This window comes from Electrona antarctica, assembly GCF_951216825.1.
Source record: "Electrona antarctica genome assembly, chromosome: 17".
NCBI lineage: Eukaryota > Metazoa > Chordata > Actinopteri > Myctophiformes > Myctophidae > Electrona > Electrona antarctica.
Window position 1 is genome coordinate 38,728,028 of NC_136798.1, and position 19,270 is coordinate 38,747,297.

At 41.7% G+C, this 19,270-nt stretch overlaps 2 protein-coding genes across 3 annotated transcripts; one reads left to right on the forward strand and one right to left on the reverse strand.

Moving 5' to 3' along the window:
• The first annotated feature begins 2,733 nt into the window (after positions 1 to 2,733).
• tmem251 (transmembrane protein 251) lies at positions 2,734 to 11,742 on the forward strand. Its single transcript, XM_079526845.1, has 4 exons — positions 2,734 to 2,857; positions 5,667 to 5,976; positions 6,528 to 10,743; positions 10,815 to 11,742. The coding sequence occupies exons 2-3, from the start codon at positions 5,683 to 5,685 to the stop codon at positions 6,678 to 6,680; spliced, it is 447 nt and encodes a 148-aa protein (XP_079382971.1). The 5' UTR covers positions 2,734 to 2,857; positions 5,667 to 5,682; the 3' UTR covers positions 6,681 to 10,743; positions 10,815 to 11,742.
• Positions 11,743 to 13,670: 1,928 nt separating this feature from the next.
• On the reverse strand, positions 13,671 to 19,182 carry LOC306940953 (uncharacterized protein). 2 transcript variants are annotated; one of them, XR_013792086.1, is made up of 3 exons: positions 18,793 to 19,182; positions 14,438 to 14,768; positions 13,671 to 14,139 (listed from the first exon to the last, which is right to left on the reverse strand). XR_013792086.1 is itself a non-coding variant. In XM_079526236.1 (2 exons), exons 1-2 carry the CDS (start codon positions 19,016 to 19,018, stop codon positions 14,683 to 14,685), a joined length of 312 nt encoding a protein of 103 aa, XP_079382362.1. In that variant the 5' UTR covers positions 19,019 to 19,182; the 3' UTR covers positions 13,671 to 14,682. The 2 variants fall into 2 exon arrangements, 1 of the variants encoding a protein (XP_079382362.1); XM_079526236.1 differs by having other exon boundaries at positions 13,671 to 14,768.
• Between the last annotated feature and the right edge of the window lie 88 nt (positions 19,183 to 19,270).

Sequence of the window (19,270 nt, forward strand, 5' to 3'; positions counted from 1 at the left end):
GCAGTGTTGATAATGAGGCACAGTGTTCAAAGCAGAAGCCAGGCCAGACATGCACCTGCAGTGTCGACAATAGAAGCCTGATTGGATTTACTGTCTAGATGAAAGCTGACACTACACTGTCCTTAACCCATTTAGACCCGAGGACGATTCTACAAATGTCTTCTAAATTCGGACAGTTTTCTGAAAAACCTATGTTTCGTTCCTATGTCGTTCTCAAACATTTTCATGTCAAGGACCCCCAAAATGTAATTGGCCGCCGCCCCCCATCTGAAAATATGTTGTTCCAGGGACCCCCACCCCCCCCAGAAGCAAAGATTTGCGCCACATTTTCACGATTTTTCAAAAATAGAAGATCTACAAGCTTGTAGAGCTGCTATCTTTCATTAGTTAAAGTATAACATAATGCTTAAAACAACATAAGGGGTTCCCGCCCAGAATGGTCTATATCTGCAGTGTCGACAATAGAAGCCTGATTGGATTTACTGTCTAGATGAAAGCTGACCACACTATCTGAATGATGCTGATGATAACCATAACCAAACTGTCCTTAAAAGCAGTCGTCCAGGTCCAGGAGGTCCCCAGCAAAACATTGTAGCATCGACATCTAAACACTTCATCATGAAACATTTTAACAACACAAATCTTGTATGGGGTCCCTGGCACAAAATGTGTTCAGATGGGGGTCTGTGGCCAAATACATTATGTTTTGTACTCTCTGTGTATTGTCTGTATGTGTTAGAATCCTTAAAGGTGAATACAGGATTGCAACATTATGGTGCATTTATGGTGCATTTATATAGCGCCTTTATCCAAGGCGCTTCACATAGATTGTGCATTACATTCACCCATTCACACACCGATTGCGGTGGAAGCCATGCAAGGTACCAACCAGCACATCGGGAGCAATTTGGGGTTCAGTGTCTTGCCCAAGGACACTTCGACATGTAGACAGGAGGAGCCGGGATTCGAACCGCCGACCCATGGATCATTGGACGACCTGCTCTACCTCTTGAGCCACATGTGAATTGTTGTTTCATGCTGCCTTTGATAAGGTCCAGAGTTCACATGCAATTACAAATAAATGCCTGCAGTACTCTTTAGAGTTTAGACAACCATGAAGTACTACGATGGTAATTTAACGGGTTTCAAACCTAAAATAAAATGTATAAATGGAGATTGTTCAAGACATAACATTAAAGTAAACTTAAACCTACACAGAAAACAATCAAAAATACTCTTAACCTAACTTTAAGTAAACACCAATTTACCTAAAATAAAATAAAAATGGCAATTGAAATCTAATATAATCTAGCTACTCTAATCTAACCAATATCACAAGTGGCTGTTACAAAAAGCTGCCACCAGTAGGCCTATAGTCACATCAAGTCAAACTGCTTAACAGTAATCGGACAATCGGCCAACCAATCTCAGCCAACCATTTCACAATAAAACAAACACAGAACATCAAGGGTGCGGGTCAAGAACATGGTGATACCAAACTTTTGGGCACCAGCATTCAGACCACACACCAGCGACGGCTCCAGAAAATAGTGACTGGGGGGGGGTCCTGCTTATGCAAATATCTATATGAGTGAGACTGGGAGAGAGAGGCCTTGGCAAAGTGCCCACTACAACCTGCAATGTATTGCAAATTTGCAATAGATCATACACAAAAAACGACTGCTTACAAAAACATATTTTAAGGACACAGACACACATGTATACGCACTGCTTCATAAACACATATAGTTACCACCCAAAGCACACTTTTGCAGGAATTATCAAATCACAAATCATTCGCTTTTTCAGAATCTCATCCAATAGGGAACATTTTAATAATATATAATGTAATATAATAAGGGGGTATGGGGTGCTTGCCATTTAGAGGGGTGGGGGGTTCTGAGATGCATGTTGATATTATGCCTGAGCATATAGAGGGTATGCGCGTGACATCGCCATCAAACCAGGAAGTTATGTGGGAACATCCAAACAGAAAGGTCCAATGTGATTGCATGAAACGACGTTAACTCACTTTGCCACTCGATTTGCCATTCACTTTATGCATGCGATTGCGCATACCCTCTATTGTTGCATGTAACTGCTTCAATTTGTGCATGTCTGTACTGTACTGTAGGACTCTTATCTTGTCTTGTCTTGATTGTATTTTGTTGTTGCCTTCAATGGTAATTTGTGCTAAGAAGGACCCCCTCGAAAGTGATGCATCTCAAGGGGTTTATCCTTCTAATAACTGTACATACAGTGACAGTACACACTCACTCACTCTCTCTGGTAAATAAATGGTAAATGGTGCATTTATATAGCTTACATAGATTGTGCATTACATTCACCCATACATTCATACACCGATTGCAGCGGAAGCCATGCAAGGTACCAACCAGCACATCGGGAGCAATTTGGGGTTCAGTGTCTTGCCCAAGAACACTTCGACATGTAGACAGGAGGAGCCGGGATTCGAACCGCCGACCCATGGATCATTGGACGACCTGCTCTACCTCCTGAGCCACAGCCGCCCTCTCTCTCTCTCTCTCTCACTCACTCACTCACTCACTCTCTCTCTCTCTCCCTATCTCTCTCTCTGTTTGCACAAGGTATTTTGCATTGAGTTGAAAGCGGGTCTGAGGAGGCTGTACTGGTGTAGTTCCCCCTTTGGTCACTAGGTGGTACCAGCGTTACATAGCATTATGTAGGAACGTGGGGTGACGTTCAACAACACGTCACATGACAAAACAGGAAGTATTCCAGACGTGTGTGTTGTGTTTTGTGTTGTTGTTTTTCATCTGGTGACAAAACGACTGTTTAATGAAATGAAGAGAAAAAGCTCAACACCTGAAGGAAGGTCAGATCATATAGACTTTGTTTATGTCATAAAATAAATGCATGTCATTTAACACAACGTTTACCTAGAGAGGTTCATGATAGCTGCTAGTCTGCTAAAGAATGTTAGCATCGTATGAAGACAAATGTAGGCCACGCATTGTTTACATAAGAACTAATAAATTAAACTCGAAGACTTTCTTGACATCAAGGTGTGCCTTGGACTTTGCTTCCAATCTGCATTCATGCAATTGTATATATGCACTTTGTTGTCCAAAACAGCTGGAAATACATACAACTGAACTGAATAAATAGACTCGGAGTCGTTGTTAATAGTTAATAATATAACTATGAACATATAAGCGTTAAATACTAATCTATAAAGTGATTAATTAAGTACTTTAACTCAACTACTGTACTTAAAGTACAGTTTTGAGATATATTTGACTTTATACTGCCTACTTTTACTCCACTATGCATCAGATCAGAGGCGATGCAATTATTAATTTAAAACTTTAGTTACTTTGTAGATCTGCTATTTTCAAAGGATTTTTAAATACATTTGAAAACTTAGTTATAATAGTAGTAATTTATACTACTACATTGTTATGCCAATTACTAAGTACATTTTTAATTCCAGACTTTTACATGTGCCCCTATATGTGCCTGTCTCACAATGCATTTTTCCACTTATACTATAACATTATTCTTATATTGCCAATAAAATATTAGTGTTTACATTTTCTTTCTGCAATCACTCTAAAAAGCTCTCTACCGAGAAATCTTCGTTCCTACTCTCACCTAGCCGCAATTTGCAACTCTAGATTTTTTTATAATGGGATGAATCTAGAGTTGCAATACCCTCCATTGACTCCCCACTCATCATTTTGCGTTTGCGATCTGCTTGTCTTAAACGACGTTAAACTCACCAACATTGCAGCTGTAGTCCAAGCTTGAATTATTCTCTTTCAATCTGCAAAGCTTGTTTTTCATAAAAATCCCCCGTAGACATGTTATGAGCTACTTTCTGTCAAGAAATTCTGTGCAAGTGATTCTTTTTCTAAGTGCTGGAGTTCGGAAGCGTTCGTCGTAAGTCACTGAACGGCCCTGCATGCATCTGTTTCGCATTTGCACATAATGCAGGAGGCAGCAGCGCGACCCCTTAATACAAACGAGCGCTTCCAAACTCCATTTCTTCTTCTTGACAGAAAGTAGCTCATAACATGTCTACGGGGGATTTTTATGAAAAACAAGCTTTGCAGATTGAAAGAGAATAATTCAAGCTTGGACTACAGCTGCAATGTTGGTGAGTTTAACGTCGTTTAAGACAAGCAGATCGCAAACGCAAAATGATGAGTGGGGAGTCAATGGAGGGTATTGCAACTCTAGATTCATCCCATTATAAAAAAATCTAGAGTTGCAAATTGCGGCTAACTCTCACCTATGGTCATGAAGTGTGGGTCATGACTACAAGAATAAAGTCGCGAATACAAGCAGACGAAATGTGTTTTCTCCAACGGGTGGCTGGCATCTCCCTTAGAGATGAGGGTGAGAAGTTCAGTCACACGAGAGAGACTCGGAATAGAGTTGCTGCTGCTTCGCCTGGAAAGGAGCCAGCTTAGGTGGTTCGGGCATCTGGTTAGGATGCCTCTCGAGCAGGGACGAAATGTTCTTATAATCGCCGTGGGGGCACGCCATCTGAAAAAATCCCCTAAAATCATCAAGGGGGCTCGAGCCCCGCAGCCCCCACGTAGTCGTCGTCACTGTTCTCGAGCGTCTCCTAGTAGGGAGGTCCTCGATGCACTTCCCACTAGGAGGAGACCCCGGGGCAGACCAAGGCGCATATGGAGGGATTACATCGACTCACTGGCCTTGGAACGCCTCGGCATCCCCCAGGAGGAAGTTACTAATGTTGCTCTGGAGAGGGATGTCTGGAGCTCTCTGGTGGAGCTGTCCGACTACGGATAAGCGGTTGGGTTGAAGATGGATGTATGGATGGACTCTGAAAACTGGCCTCCCCGCTGACAAGTCCCCCCCCCCCCCCCCCGCCCGTAGGAGTACGTGCAGTGACCAGTATAGTATAGTATAGTATAGTATAGTATAGTATAACGCAGGGGTGGGCAACTTTGACGATGGAGAGGGCCACTATATTTCCACACTCACTCCCTAGGGCCATATATTACTGTCGTCGCAAAAATAGCCGATCTACAAGCTCAAAACGCGTCGCGCTGCGACGCGTTTTGAGCTTGTAGATCGGCTATTTTTTGCTATATTCGAATTGAAATGTTGAATTATTTTTTACTATTTTTGAATTGGAATCCTGAAAATTAACATTTTTATGTAATTTCAAATGCCTTTTAATTATACTTGTGTTGAGCAATGAGCTACTAATTTAGACTGAAGTAATTAAAGCGGGTCATGTTTTGCATGTTGTGGAATTGTAAACAGCTGAAACCAATATTATATCAGTATTCTGACATTAACCTGAGGGCCGCATTAAGTAAAGGTGGGGCCGCATGTGGCCCCCGGGCCGCCAGTTGCCCAGCCCTGGTATAACGCTTGACAAAGCCGGTTGCACCACGGTGGATTCGAACCCACATCCTCCGTGGTGGTGAGCAGGCACTTTGCCACTGCGCCACCTGAGCGCGGGGCAGGGGGGACATGCGTTATGATGCGTTATGAGCTTGTGAATCTGCTATTTTGAAAAAAATCAGGCTTTAAAGTTGTCACTTTTTTCCCCCCACCCCATTATTTTGTTTTGTCATCATGTTAATGACGCCTCGGGAATCGCTGACATATTATTATTATTTGCTCCTCCTCCCCTGCTGCAGGTGTTAAGAATGGAGAATGATGAACTTCCGCCAGAGGATGGGGTGGATGGGGGTGTGCATGTACCTGCTGTGCAGCATAGCGGCCGTCTACTACGTCTTTGAGATCCAGCGCTTCAGCCTGGAGCATGTCGTAGAGAGCGTGGTGGAGCAGCCTCCTCTACCTCCACTGGGGGGCGCTGCAGCAGCCTCTCCTCCTGTTCCACCTCCTCCACCCTCCTCCTCTCTCTCGTGGGGTCAGAGTGTGAAGAGCCGCCTGATGCTGCTGCCCGCGTGGGCCTGGGCGGCCATCTTCCTGGTGCCATACCTCCAGGTATACCTGCTGCATCTTCTTGGCTCCGTGGTTCTTCACTGCAATGATTTGTAAACTCGACTTTGTAGATTTGATTGATTGCTATTACAAAACATACATTAAAGCAATCAAGCTGATGCACCAGCTCAAGGCGCGTTGCGAGCTTGTAGATCTACTATTGTTCTTGAGCGGTGCCAACCGCCTCCATTAGGTGACTTTGTGTGTATGTCTATGTATGAGTGTGTATGTCTATGTATGAGCACCACACATTGACGGTAAGTGAGCCAGTGTGTAGTTCTGTATGTATGTATGTATGTATGTATGTATGTATGTATGTATGTATGTATGTATGTATGTATGTATGTATGAGCATGACCCATTCACCCCTGCTGTTTAGACTATGACCTATTGACTCTGCTGTTTCTCTCACACACACCCATTGACCACTGCCACACACACACACACACACACACACACAACTATGACAATAAAAGTGTAGTTGCACCGCTTACAGTATGCACGTTTAACGTTTAAACTGATAATTTGACCCATTATGGATTTCGTTTTGGCAGGTGTTTCTCTTCCTGTACTCGTGCACGCGGGCCGACCCAAAGACCCTGGGTTACTGCATCCTGCCTGTCTGTCTGGCGGTCCTCTGCAACAGACACACCTCCTTCACCAAGGCATCCAATCAGATCAGCCGACTCCAGTTGATTGACACCTGAATTGAGTTAAGGAATGGGAGCGGTTGGTACTTTGCATGCTCGTGTCCCAGGCGGGAGGAGTTCACCCCAGAGACAAGGCCTTATTTTGACTTTTCTGACTACGTTGATATCGGCAATTATTCAGCGGATGTGTCCCGATTTTTAACATCTTTCAACCTGCCGTCACTATTTTGGGCATAGGTGACAATTTTCAAACGTTTTCATCAACTTCAAAAAAAATCGGCGATCTAAAAGCACATTGCGACTTTAGATCGGCCATTTTTTAGTTTTCTCATTTTGAAAAACGATCTTTTCCAAATTTAGCAATTTTTGACAAGATATCTGTAAAAAAAACAACAACAACAACAACTCTGTATTCCATGATCAAGGACTCTCCGGAATCAGCAGCCGACTCAAACCCATCTGGCTGTCCTCAGTAAAAAAAAACACACCTCCTTCGCTGCGGCCCCCAATCAGATCAGCCGACTGCACTTGATTGACACCTTTTGGTTGAGGGCAGGAGCACTTGGTCTTTGTATCCTCTTGTCCAAGGCAGGAGTTCACACAGCAGACTAGGCCCAAGACAGTAAATAGGAAAGCAAGACCGGTCATCTCCGGTTTCCCTCCCGTATGTGTGATGTCGGTGGCCGCCTCTTCAGCAGACTAGAGTGAACGCAGCTTTCTGACCCATTCTTTCACTAAACTACAATATTGGACTCGTTCTTCAGAAGCCGCATCATCTTCCGAACATTCTGACGTTTTTCCAGAGAGACAAATCGGGAGAAAAATCGACTTTGTTATGGACCTTCCTCTCTCCCAGCAACACACTCGCGCAAGATCCTAGCGCCAGTAATCGTGGGGACATCTGCTGTTATACGGTGCCAAATTAGGAGACCATTATGTGTACCATTTTCACACCTAGTGGCAAAGCACAGGATGGCATATCTTCCTAAAATAATAATCTTTTGATTTAGTAGAGGACAGGAGCGCTTGCTCTTGTATCCTAGACATGTATCCTATCCTAGACACTACACTAGACTGTGTTGCGGTTGAATGTATTGAGGTTTACACTGAAGTTGGTCTCGCGTAGCAAGATAAACTATTCCACAATATCCAAATGCTATATATAGTGTCTGGAACTACACCTAGAAAGGAAGCTGTCATCTGTCAACGAAAAAATATTAAAATATTTGTAGATTTTATTTGGGAATTTCTATTTCTCATAAGCAGCAAGCTTTGATTAATTTCGATTAATAGGACAAATCTGTGCGACTGTAAAGATGAAACGGAAGCGGGGGAGGAGGCGTCACATCTGCCCGGATTATTTCCAGAACTTCCGTTGTTGCTCGGGATTGTACGACGGAAGCACTTGAACATTGTGGAAGGCAACGGTCTGGCTCGCGAGACTGCACTGAAGATACACATGTCACACAGGACAGAGAATAGTTCAGAGGACCCTTCGATTCCTATCTACAGTGTCACGTGAAGACAAAGTCGGAATACATTTTTAAACATTGTTTTGTAAAATTATTTTGCTAAAGGTAGGTGGAATTACAATACAAAATGCCTCATTTGCATAATGAATAATATAGTCTTTAATTATGACACTCGGATCATTGTGCTATTCTCCAGCCCCCATAGTGAAGAGTCACTGACTGTCTGTCTGAACAGCTAAAAGGAAGCTGTTTTGGGGATTTTTTGGGATCCCTTTGTGGTTTGAAATGAGATCCAAATCTGATTCCTCAACATTGTCTCAGTCGGACACACTCGGACACTGAGGCTGGATTTAGTCGTGTTGCTTGCCAAAAATAGCTGATCTACAAGCTTTGTGAGATGGTAGAGCTGCTATTGTTGGCCATTTCTGATTTAACAAATCTGATTTCATGACTTGCGAATTATGGTGTTATAGTCAGTCCTAAAGATCTGAGTTAATATAAAAGTGTGTCCTTAAGTCCTAAAGATCAGCTTTAATAACGGTGTGGACCGTTTGGAAGGTTTGAAGACCTTCCAAAGTCACTACATATGCCGGCAAAATCTGATTCAAGGATGTTTATAAAATCATGGGACATATTTTGTGTTTTTCTTTTTAAGGGGTGTGAATGTATTCATGAAACTGAAGCTGACAACAGTACTGCAAATGTTTGGATCCTTTACCTGTGTTTCAGTATTTAATTAACTACTGGTACAATGAATTATGTGTTGCTTTTTGTTAAGGAATGAAAACTAAACCAACAGCTGGTGCCTTTTGAACCATATATAGGAAGACACGTTTTCACATTACGGTAACGTATATCGTCACTGTCTGTCAGCTGGAAAGCTTCTACCTACGAGCTCACGGCGCGTCGCTACTTTTGCGATACGCTGTTGTACGACGAAAATAAAGATGCAGTATACAAGGTTTCTGACCGACAGTGACGATATTGTATGTTAAGGGTAGAGTAAGGGCCGATTCATACTCCTATTTTAGAGCCGAATGAAAGTCGCTTCGGTGCTGTAGAGCCTACAATGTGACGTCATTTGAGGTTCGGGGGGGCGGGTACCGTCCTTAAGTCGGCTCTTCGGTGCTACTGAAAATTTCCGACGAGCCGAAATCATTTCGGCACTACAGCGCCGAAACAGCGGTAAAATAGGAGTATGAATCGAAAAGTGATTTTCTTTTGTTAAAATAAGTGTTAAAAAGCTCTATTGTATATATATTGCTAGAGCGTGTTTGTTCAGTAACAGGAATCTCCCCGTCTCCAGCCTTTTATTAAACAGAAAATGCATTTTCAGGTCAGGATACCAATTTTATCCAATCAGGATAGAGAACTCAGTCAGGACACAGATTAAACGAGTGGAATTGCAAATGACGACACAAAGAAATGAGCAGACAAATTGGAACTGGAACACTATAAAAATGAAGCTGATAAATGGCTACTCTCTCCTGATCGGCTGAAGTTTTGTCACCTCAAATGTATTTTCTGTTTATTAACCCATTTAGGCCTGACCTCAAAATTTAAAAAAATAGCAGACCTACAAGCTCGTAGCTATGAGCTTGTAGATCTGCTAATAGCTACATTATAACAATGTTTAAAACACCAAAAGGGGTTCCCGCCCAAAATGGGTTAGCTGGAGAACCCCTGTTATTGAACAAACACTATAGCAATGATTAATATCTAAAAGAAAAAACCAAGATGATCATTGTGAATTCAAAGCTTCATGGGGTGTGTGATTGATAGAAAATAAGTAATTTTTTGGGTGAACTGTTAAACTTAAAGATTGAAGTTATGAGTTTATGTGGAATGGCAATGCTTAACCCTACATCCCAAAATGTCTTATTTTGCCCTTTCTTTTATTTTTATACTGACAAATGTTAACTAATACAGACAGAGACTGTCATTACTTTCTAGGACATTCCTGATTAGTCATAAATACGACCTGCCATTTTACCTTCAAGTAAAAAGAAAGAAAAGAAAAGTGTCTAAAGGTGACAAATGAAAGAATATGGATTTAAATGTTTTTTTTTTCTTTTTAAGCCATTGCTACATCACTCCAGTTTGACCCGTTCTGGGTTTTCTGATTTGTTAATCAAGAATCACCTGAGTGGTTCTCAAAACAATGAAAACATTGTATTTCTTTTATTTTTAGGTACATTTATTTTTAGGTCCATAGAAACCCCCTCCAGGAGCCCTGGGGGTCCCCCTGGACCCCGGTTTGAGAACCTCAATGGTCATTGTTATCTATAATGGAAGATTCGCATTACAACTTTGTAACTGACAAGAGATATAGAAATAAAACTAGGTTAGGTTCATCTTAATTTGATCATCTTAGACCTGATGTTTTTGTTTACATGGATTTATCTGAGCTTGGTTTCCCATTAAAGGTAGTGTAAGTGATATATATTTTTTGTTTGGGTTAAAACTAAAGTTTATTGTTAAAAATGTTAAAGCTCTATATTGTGACAGTAACCCTTGCTATATAGTGTTTGTTCAGTAACAAATTTCACCCGATCAGGATAGAAAGCTAATGTAATACGCCTGTGTTCCAGTTCCACTTTTGTCTGCTCGTTTAGGGAACCCCTTTTGGTGTTTTAACTAAGCATTATGTTATACTTTAGCTATTGAAAAATAGCAGATCTACAAGCTCATAGCGCGCCACCGAGTGGCGCGCTACGAGCTTGTAGATCTGCTATTTTAGAAAAATCGTAAAAATGCGGCACAAATCTTTGAATATATATTCTTTCAGAACGTTTTTTGTATTTCGACGTCGGGCCTAAATGGGTTAATCACTTCCAATTTGACTTGTTTATCCTACATAGGTTATCTCTCCTGATTAGATGAACGTTATTTAGTGGTTACTAAAGAGCCGGAGAAACGGGGAGACCCCTGTTACTGAACAACACACACTATAGCAATGATTACCATGCGAGTATAGAACTATTTTAACAAAACAAAAGCAAAAAGATGCAGCACCTTGGACTATTTCTGTAGTTCCTGAATTTGGAAATTTAATCCAGGGTCAAACTGCTTGTGTTTCTTTTCTCTAGACCAGTGGTTCTCAAGGTGGGGTCCAGGGACCTCCGTAGGTCCATGAGGAGGTGCCAGGGGGTCTCCAGCTAATGTGGTTAATATAGCTGTAACCCTATATACATCGGCTATTCGAAAATAGCCGATCTACAGGCTCACAGCGCGCTTCAGCGGCTTTGTGTCTCATGAGCTATTGAACTTTTTGGAATTTTGGAAACGAGACAAATCTTGTATGGAGGTGGGGGTCCCTGGCACAACATATTTTCAGATGAGGGTCTGCGGCCAAATGCATAATTCTGGGTACTTAAGTTTGAGAACAACTTTTCTAGATCAACCAGCTCTTTACTGAAAGTATTGACTTTTCTGTTTTGGGGGAAAATGAACTGAAAATTGAACTACGTGTGATGTATGTTTCTTCACATCGGATGAATTATTATCATTGTGATTGATTGTGTGTAAAAAAAAAAAGGGCTTGTCCTTATTTGAACTTTTCTACAGAATGGGTGTTTATTTATGTTGGTGCTTGTGATTTCCTTGCCTTTCTATATCTGAATACACTGTGATTTTGAAGACTATAATGCATTCCTGTCTTCTACTTCCTTTATTGAACGGTTTGGAAAAGACACATTAAGTTGCGCAAAAGGAGTGAATAGAGCAGATCTACAAGCTCACAACAAATGGCAGCTCTACTGCAACACATTGAGCTTGTAGATCTACTATAGCTATATATATATATATATATATATATATATATATCAAGAAATCTACACTAGCCACTAGCCATTAAATCTAGTTGATTTAGTCGACTAAAATGCATTTTGGAGGGCCTTGATGCCGTCGTAATGACGTGTCAGGCTGCAATGCGTAGTGAGCTTGTAGATCGGCTATTTTCAGCATGCAACCAAGTGTAAAATAACTGATACTGGATCTCTTCTCTACTGGGTCCTTTCCTAACATTTTAGTCTACTTTTTTTATTTGTTGAGGAAAATGTCAGTATATTTAGTCTTAGTTTTATTCATCATAGCTTAGTTTTCATTTAGAGCAGATCTACAAGCTCACAACAAATGGCAGATCTACTGCAACTCATTGAGCTTGTAGATCTGCTATAGCTATATATATATATATATATATATATCAAGAAATCTACACTAGCCATTATTTTGAATAAAACCTACAGTAAGCGTTGCTTGGCGGTTGTGTAACCGCCGAATGTCTAGAATCATTACTTTTAAAGAAATGGACACATCTTTCCAATGGATATAACTAGTCACAAGCTCTTGTTAATACTTTTCAAAACACTGGCCATGTATTATTGGAAATTTGCTTATTTATTTTAAAAGAGAGAAAATGGCCAATCCATGCGAGCTTGTAGATCGGCTATTTTCGACTAAGATATTTAGTGTACAGCGAAGAAAAGAGGGGGAGTTATAGAGACCTGCGGGACGCTGGTCAAATAAATATGGAAGTGTGTAAAGGCTCATACATAGTCTAGATTTACGGTGGTTAGGTGACCACCGAACTACAACATGACGTCACAAGCCGCGGTGAAGAGCAAACCACCGCCACCGCTCCAGCCCGTCTCTCTGTTTTTACTCGCCACCGCTCAACGTTATTTCAGCTCCGGTGGTCAGCTCACCACTGGAGCGGTGGTCACCTCACCACCGAAAATCCTATGACTATGAATAGGCCTTAAGCAAGGGACTGTCAGATATGAAAAGTAATACACTTTAATCAAACTTGTACATATACTGTAGATATGAATTTAAAGTGTCAGTTGTAGCATTTTATTTGCTCCCTACAGTCTACACACTAGTGGTTTTTGGCAGATTTTAGTTGAATAGTTTGCATTTAGTTTGTCACATTTTAGTCACCTGGAATGTTTTAGTTAGTCTAGTTTCAGTCGACTAAATATCATAAAATGTAGTCGACTAAATCTAGACTAAAATGCATTTTGGAGGGCCTTGATGCCGTCGTAATGACTGAAAAAAAAACGTGTCGGGCTGCAATGCGTACTAGTGAGCTTGTAGATTGGCTATTTTCAGCATGCAACCAAGTGTAAAATAACTGATACTGGATCTCTTCTCTACTGGGTCCTTTCCTAACATTTTAGTCTACTTTTTTATTTGTTGAGGAAAATGTCAGTATATTTAGTCTTAGTTTTATTCATCATAGCTTAGTTTTCATTTAGTTTTCGTCAGTGAAAAAAGGTAGTCGACGAACATTTTGTGCTACACACAACATATTTCTTAGCCCATCTACAAGCTTTTTGGCTAACTAGATCCAATCCTATATTGCGCTGATCAGATTTGTGGCCATTTTAATTGTTAAGGCACTGCTGTAGCCTGACCCTGAACAGTGTTTGTGCCAAGTTTGGTGAGGATTGGAGTAACATTGTGCCTGACTGTGGCCCCTGGAATTTTAATATAGGAGGATGTTCCCCCAGACGAATGGATGCTGGTTAGTTAGGTGTGTGTTGATTTATAAAAGTAAAAGGACTGACGGATATGAAAAGTAACCACTTTAATAAAAAACGTTAAGTACACAGAGATTGAACAATGTGTAAGTTTGTACAATTGCGACTGCACGCGCAGGTGCCAGTTGCATGTAATCAAATCCCAACGGAATCCTCACGGATTAAAAGTCCTCCTCAGTCGTCACACATGATTTCAGTCACTTCTTTATGTTCATAATCATCTTCCACTAAACCCAAATAGACTAGACCCCAGGGCCCTCCACACTTTTTGTTTCACAAATCACAGATTGGGACGACGGAACAAAAATGTTGTGAGATTAGTATCATTCTTTTTTTTGTGCTTTAAGGATGGATTCCCGAACCTGATGTTTTGAGGTGCGTTCACACATCCTGTGTGTAGTAGGCTGGTGAGGAACTCCCGAGGTGAAGTGAAGTCTGATTCATACTTCCGAGTGATGGTGTCACGCTGAGAATAAGCAGACCTACAAGCTCATATCGCGCCTTGTAACTTAAAGGAGCAGTCAGTGATTTGGGTGATTTCTTACAGTGGGGGGGAAGTGCAACAGGCCAACAGCACGTGCACCAAGGCCCGCCCCCACTTGATCATGATTGGAGGAAGGCCCCTCTCATCCTGATTGGATGAAGACTTTCTCACCCGCCACCAAAACCAAAACTAGGGGGGGGGGGGGGTTACCCCAGGGGCTCACTGGGGACAGGGAGGAAGTCCTTATGGTCAGCACACTCTATAGTAAGGAGGATTATCCCCAAAAATGGGGAAAAAGTGATATACTGAATATACCTTTTAAGTGACCCGTTATGTATGAGCTTGTAGGTCTGCTTACGGTATTCTCTGCCATTCTCGGAGATGGATTTCAAGGAGAGAGCACATTTGACATCCTAAACCGCCTTCCTCCTCCGCACTGGGAGGAGGAAGGCCACTTTTCCATTGCCTTTTATGAGCGGTCGGGGTTCCTTTGAAGCCGGCCTGCGCTGCTATCCATCCAGTGTGAGCCCGTCTGATAGGAGATATACAGCGGAAGAGTGTCAGTTGCAGCCGCTGGTTTTGGACCTTTTAGGTGGAGGTTCTGGAGGGGGCGCTGTGGCTTCATCTTCATCACTGTCCTCCTCATCTGGAACACAAACGGTTACCCGCGTTATTTATTCCATCCCATAAATGGTAAATTTATATAGCGCTTTTATCCAAAGCGCTTTACATAGAATGTGATGTAAATAGGTTTTCAATGTAATGAGTCCCGGGATGCAGGGATGGTCTTTTAGAATTTAGATGAGTCCCAGGGACATTTGATGAGTCCCACTTCAACGACATTAGGAGTCATACTTTGCCATTTTTACAGCATTTAACTCCCATTTTATTTTTAACTAAAGTTAGCAAAATAAACCAGAATAAAAAAACAGTACAGTAGTGCATCCCGTGGACGCAGAGGTCGTTGTTTTATTGTGTCCCTTAACCCTTAGAAGATGAAAGACGCCAATTGGCGTCTTCATCAGAATTCCGTAAATGATCAATGACGCCAATTGGCGTCTTCACAGTTTTTGATGAATCTAAACATATTAATATGCTCCGAAGCGCTGTTTAAATTCCTGAGCTTATATTCCAACTACATTACCCAGAAAACCCGTGTCACGTGACACACGTGTACGTGTTGCCATTGGAAGCTGGTCCCACCCCCTGTAAACAGTGGGGGCAGAGGGAGTCTTCATAGTTTTCATTGTTTTGCCTGTTTGCCGTCTCGCCCGAGCGATTTTCTAGCAGAAAAAGTTGAAAGCAGTACTATTTATTTGAGCGAGTTTTGTGGTAGTAGTATTGATCCATACGCGTCCCAGTCGCCTTCTCCAGGCGGAGTAGCCCTGGTCCAGTGCTTACAGCGAGACTCGCTGCTCCCTCCCTCCTTTTTTCATTGTCTCCCCATCGTCGTCCGATGAGCTATACCGGGAAACCATTGAAGAAGACGATCAACCCGGAATGTTTTGAGGTAATCTTATTGTAGAAAATGCCCTTCTATAGTGATCAGAAATCATAAGATGATCGCTACAAATAGATGCTTGGATAATTACTACTACTAGTCAGATCATGACGCCAGAATGACTCACCACGATGGCCCCCAGCCATTAGCCAGCACCGAAGGTGCTGGCTAATGGTGTTGGTCGGTGCATTGGTGCTGGCTAAGGGCTGGAGGGGGGGGGTTGGTGTCGATCGGTTGGTTGGTGCAGTACAAATGTATCGTAGCAGGCATGCACGCATGGCAGTACAAGTATTTTATATTGTAGCGTGCCTTATAGGCGATCTGATCTTTAGAGTAATGTTCGCTCCTTTTATTTACTGTCTACAAAGACGGAGAACAAACATGCATCGTTTACTGAAGCAACGCGTGGTTATGATGACGTTGCTACAAGGATCGGAGGGGGGACGGGGAGTGAAGCTAACAGTAGCGTATTATATAAGATCTGTATGACGTTTCATTGACGTCTGAGCTTGCATGATAATTGCATTCATTGTATATTGTATACAATCATGATTGTACATTGTTTAGTGTGTCTCCGTGTGATGATGATGATGACGATGATGTCAGATAGCCTACGTCCCCCCCCCCCAACTGGCTATTGGCCGGGCTGACTACAGCTAAATGTTTATTTTTATATATTTAGAACTGGCATCGGAGGAGGAGGATGATGATGATGATGATGATGATGAAGACGAAGAGTCAAGACTGCGATGGAGTTCTCCGACACTGAACCGGATGCATTCATTCATTTCAGTTGTTGTTTTTTTTTAAATTTAGCCTACACACACACACACCGTCAAGAACAACTGGAATGCAGTGGTTTGGGGACACTGGGGATTTTGGGGACAACTGTTTTGTATGTAGGCCTATTTATTTTCTGTAATATTTATTATAATTGTATTATGTTAGTAGTCATAAAAAATAAAAGACAAGCTTTTACAATGAGTTAGACCTGTCATGGCTATTTTGTTCACTAGTCTGAGGTTTATGGTTTGACTAAGCGAGTTTCAACTGTGATTTACTCTGTAACGGTAGATGGTAAGAACCCAATTTTTTTGTTATAATACAGTATACATTCAAGTCTATATTTTGATACATATCATGGGCACAAAGTCATATCAAAACAATGTCCTTGGATGAGTTTTTTATCAAAACTGTTTCTTCACAACAGGTTTTTGAGATACATGCATGAATAGACACGGTACTGGTAAGACTATGTAAACATGGTATATATCAAAATGTGCGTTAGAATGTCTAATTTTACCCCAAAAAAGAATTGAGTTTATATGATGTTCCATTTCAGAGCTAGGGGGACTTTTAGCTGGATAGGTCAGATTGATCATGACTGACCATGCTATTTATAGATGGCAAAATATCTACAGTGGTACATGTGAGAAACTTTTTATTTTATTTTAATTGAACTAGACAACTCACCCTTTAAAATGAGATATTGCATGGCTATGTACGCCCAGCAGAAAAAAAGTTATTTAGAAAATAAAACTTCAACCGGTCATAACTTTTTTTGTTGTCCTAGAAACACTACCCAGTGTAAATGCAGGCTCTTTTAAATGGCTTCCAACACCACAACTAAACATTGTGAAAACGCCATTCTGCCATAGAGAAGTCTAAAAACTATATAGAAATCCATGAAACTCTCAAAGAGTTAACTATAAACTGCGTTTTGGGATGCAAAATGCACCCTATTTTAATATCTGATAGAGTGTGCCCATTCACACAGACATTCACACACCGATGGCACCAACCTGCACATCGGGAGCAATTAGGGGTTCAGTTCAGAGTCTTGCTCAAGGAGTCAAGCACACTTCGACACTAACTCTGGGGGAGCCCGGGTTCGAACTGGGAACCTTCCAGCCGCCCCATAGTTCAGGGGGCTCCCCAAACCTTTAGACCTACAGAAAAACGCAAATTATTGCGTTTTTATTGACCCAAATTACAAAAAACATTGCTTAAACTTTAAAGGACCACCCATTTCCAACCGTACTATGTTATTAATACTAATGCTCCTCACTAATGCTCATTATATGATGGTACAATTTGTGTCTACTCACTCTGTGTCTTCATTGGTGGGCTGTGGACAGTTCAAAAACCCAGCTACAAGTGACATCTCTTTCTACTACTCTGACACCATCCCGTATAAAATGTTCCTTCAAAACAGGCAAGAAAATCCATCTTTCAGGAAACCACACATGGGGAGGTGATAAACTCACTTTTCCCATAGAAAGGAGATGTTCCCTTCTTTTTTTTTTACTAACTTGAATACATGACCACAATGGAAACAACACGTCCCCAGGACTGTGTTTGTGTCGTCCTTATAGCCAACATGTCTAACTGTACCTTAGTGGTGTTACATGTCTTTGTTTTGATTGATTGAGTACTTTATTAACAGTTTGGTACTAGTAGAGATTCATACTAAAGGATGCTGAAAGGGACCAGTTACCCAAGAAAACCTATGGCTTGTTTCCTGTGTATTCAATTCATCGGAACATTCTGTCTAATACAGTATACAACCAATCAATTGTAAACAAGTCTCAGTGCTTTTTCTGGTTTGAATCTCTTAGCAGATTTTCTATTGACCTGTACTTTCCTTGAACTATACCCAGTCTGCAAACTGAATGCAAATTTCAATCAATCAATCAATTTGATGACTTAGTGTTTTTCATAGAAGTGTACTTGTATGTCTTTTATATGTTCTTAATCTGAAAATGGAGGACCCTGGTGTAAACAAGTGTCTTGCTTTTCCTGGTGATATCCTCGCATAGTACCAGATGTTGTACTACAGCACCTCAAAGGCCCTTAAAACTAGGCTCCAGACCTCCCAAAACAAACTGGTCAGGCTCCTAATTGGCTTCACCCCCCGAACCCACCTCACCCCTGCCCACTTTGACAGACTGGCATGGCTTTTAGGGTCGTCGACAGAGTACAGCATCTTGCAATGGGTCTGGTCCACAAGATTCGATACTCCACCAAGATACCCATGTAGGCTACCTGTCTAGATACTTCCTTAAAATCTGAAAATCTGAAAATCAATCAACTGTCTGTACCCATTCTGCAAACTGTTAAAACATGTTTCAATCAATCAATCAAAATGTCAGCGTGGTGTCAGTCTCACCATCCTCCTCCTCATCATCATCATCATCATGATGGTGTGTGTGTTTCTCAGCCTCCATGAGGCCAGTGAGTGCAGATGAGACCTCTGCACTCAGCTGTCTGACGGCCCCCATCACCGCCGTCAGACTCTGCCGCCCCTCCGTGGTGGCCGCCACGGCCACGCTGAAACTCTGCTGCGTCACGCCGTCCCTGTGGGTCAGCACGCCTCGCACCGCCGTGGCCGACATGACCGCTGTTGTTCACCTTGTTTGGCTATTTATGTAGATATTTGTTTAGTTTTGGTGGTTGTAATTTAGTTGTTTAAATTCAAACGTGTTCTCTGTTTGTTGTTGTCAAAACGCCGCCAGCCGCCGCCATGTTGTTCCCTCTGAAGTGAAAGACTGGGTTTGACGACGTCATCACCCAGCGACCACTGCGCCCGTCGTCAAAATAAAAATAAATAAATAAAACACAAATATCTTATATTATGTATTTAATGA

Coding starts and splice junctions, on each gene's coding strand:
- tmem251 (XM_079526845.1), top strand. CDS start 5,683: ATGATGAACTTCCGCCAGAGGATGGGGTGGATGGGGGTGTGCATGTAC. Junction 5,977..6,527: donor TCCTGGTGCCATACCTCCAG/GTATACCTGCTG, acceptor TCGTTTTGGCAG/GTGTTTCTCTTCCTGTACTC.
- LOC306940953 (XM_079526236.1), bottom strand. CDS start 19,018: ATGTCGGCCACGGCGGTGCGAGGCGTGCTGACCCACAGGGACGGCGTG. Junction 14,769..18,792: donor TGATGATGAGGAGGAGGATG/GTGAGACTGACA, acceptor TTTGTGTTCCAG/ATGAGGAGGACAGTGATGAA.